The sequence below is a fragment of the Arachis ipaensis genome, chromosome B06 (genome assembly GCF_000816755.2).
Source record: "Arachis ipaensis cultivar K30076 chromosome B06, Araip1.1, whole genome shotgun sequence".
NCBI lineage: Eukaryota > Viridiplantae > Streptophyta > Magnoliopsida > Fabales > Fabaceae > Arachis > Arachis ipaensis.
Window position 1 is genome coordinate 12,562,469 of NC_029790.2, and position 1,758 is coordinate 12,564,226.

A 1,758-nucleotide genomic window follows, 5' to 3' on the forward strand; every position below is an offset into this window, starting at 1 on the left:
TAAATTTTAATTTTTTTTCTGACATTATCCTTTTAGATAAGGATACAAGGATGGTCCCGATTTTCTTCGACACAAACACGCAATAGTCGAAGGTGACTTCTCCCGTACTCTTTTAATTTGAGGTGTTGTTTTCGTGACTTTCAATCTCCAGTGTCCCGTCCCCATTATTCTTTATATATATAAACTAGCTTTGCTCAGCTTCTGTTGCCCAAAAGAAAAAGAAGATAGAAATGGATGGCATAAAGCATAGGAAGGTGGCAGTTAATGGCATCAACATGCATATTGCAGAGAAAGGAGAAGGCCCCGTGGTGCTCTTCCTCCACGGCTTCCCAGAGCTCTGGTACTCCTGGCGCCACCAGATTCTCGCTCTCAGCGACAGAGGGTACCACTGTGTGGCCCCTGATCTTCGGGGCTATGGGCAAACCGATGCTCCTGCTTCCATCGAAAGCTACACGAGCTTCCACATAGTGGATGACCTTGTGGCACTTATTCACTCTCTTCAAGTTGAGAAAGTGTTCTTAGTGGGTCATGATTGGGGTGCAATCATCGCTTGGTACCTCTGCATGCTTCATCCTGAAATGGTTAAAGCCTACGTATGCCTCAGCGTCCCCTTCCTTCGAAGAAATCCCACAGTTCCCACCGTGGACGCCATGCGTGCTCTCTACGGAGATAACTACTATATCTGCAGATTTCAGGTCCATAGGGTCCTTAGCTTCATTAATTCCGATTCTAACTACATTCTTGTATCTACATTATTATTGCTATGAAGCTGATTGATTGTTGTTTAATTAATTTGTTTTCAAATAGAAACCGGGTGAGATGGAAGCGGAAATGGCCGCAGCTGGGACTAAGTATGTGCTTCAAAACATCCTTACAACTCGCAAGCCTGGTCCTCCGATCTTGCCCCCGGGCGAGTTTGTATTCAATCCTGATATGAAAGACACCTTGCCTTCTTGGCTAACGGACGAGGATCTTGATTATTTTGTCTCCAATTTCGAGAGGACGGGATTCACCGGATCATTGAATTACTATAGGAACTTTAACCGGTTAGTTTGTTAATTAATTAATTAAGTTCTGAGTTAGTTGAGTAGTGCATTCATGATATTGATGAGAAAGAGTACAGTTAAATAACTCCTAACAACCAACTTTAAATAACTGTAATTAATAATTATTAATTTTATATTTTTAAAACATAAAATTTAAATATTCACTAATTTGTTTGTAGGAATTGGGAGCTTGAAGCACCATATAGTGGAGTGAAAATCAAGGTGCCAGTGAGATTCATCACAGGCGAATTGGACATGGTGTACACCTCACTAGGGTTAAAGGAGTATATCCACGACGGTCGCTTTAAGGAAGATGTACCAAATTTGGAGCATATAATTATTCAAACCGGAGTTGCTCACTTCAACACTATGGAGACACCAGAGGATGTCACTAATCATATTTACACATTCATTACCAAGTTCGATTTCCACTCCATCTAGACTCTGGAGTCTGGTCTACATATATTTGTGAAACAATCACTTTTTTTTTTTTTTTATACTAAAGATAGGAGACTCAACTCGCAACCTATTAATTGAATATGGGAAAATTATATCATTTGAGCTATTACTCATTAGCGTGAAACAATCACTCTTCCGTCTCCTTTGTACCATGTATTCATTAATAAGTATGTTATTCAAATAAGCGCGTTGGCAAACGCAGAGGAAAAAGCCCTGCGGAGAAACTCTTGAGCAAGCAATTCTTAGTTCTTAG

At 40.4% G+C, this 1,758-nt stretch overlaps 1 protein-coding gene across 2 annotated transcripts; it reads left to right on the top strand.

Moving 5' to 3' along the window:
• LOC107645925 (epoxide hydrolase A) lies at positions 160–1,744 on the top strand. 2 transcript variants are annotated; one of them, XM_021104023.1, is made up of 4 exons: positions 160–695; positions 808–1,046; positions 1,226–1,527; positions 1,637–1,744. In XM_021104023.1, the coding sequence occupies exons 1-3, from the start codon at positions 231–233 to the stop codon at positions 1,485–1,487; spliced, it is 966 nt and encodes a 321-aa protein (XP_020959682.1). In that variant the 5' UTR covers positions 160–230; the 3' UTR covers positions 1,488–1,527; positions 1,637–1,744. The 2 variants fall into 2 exon arrangements, with proteins under 2 accessions (XP_020959682.1, XP_016205564.1); XM_016350078.2 differs by having other exon boundaries at positions 165–695; positions 1,226–1,729.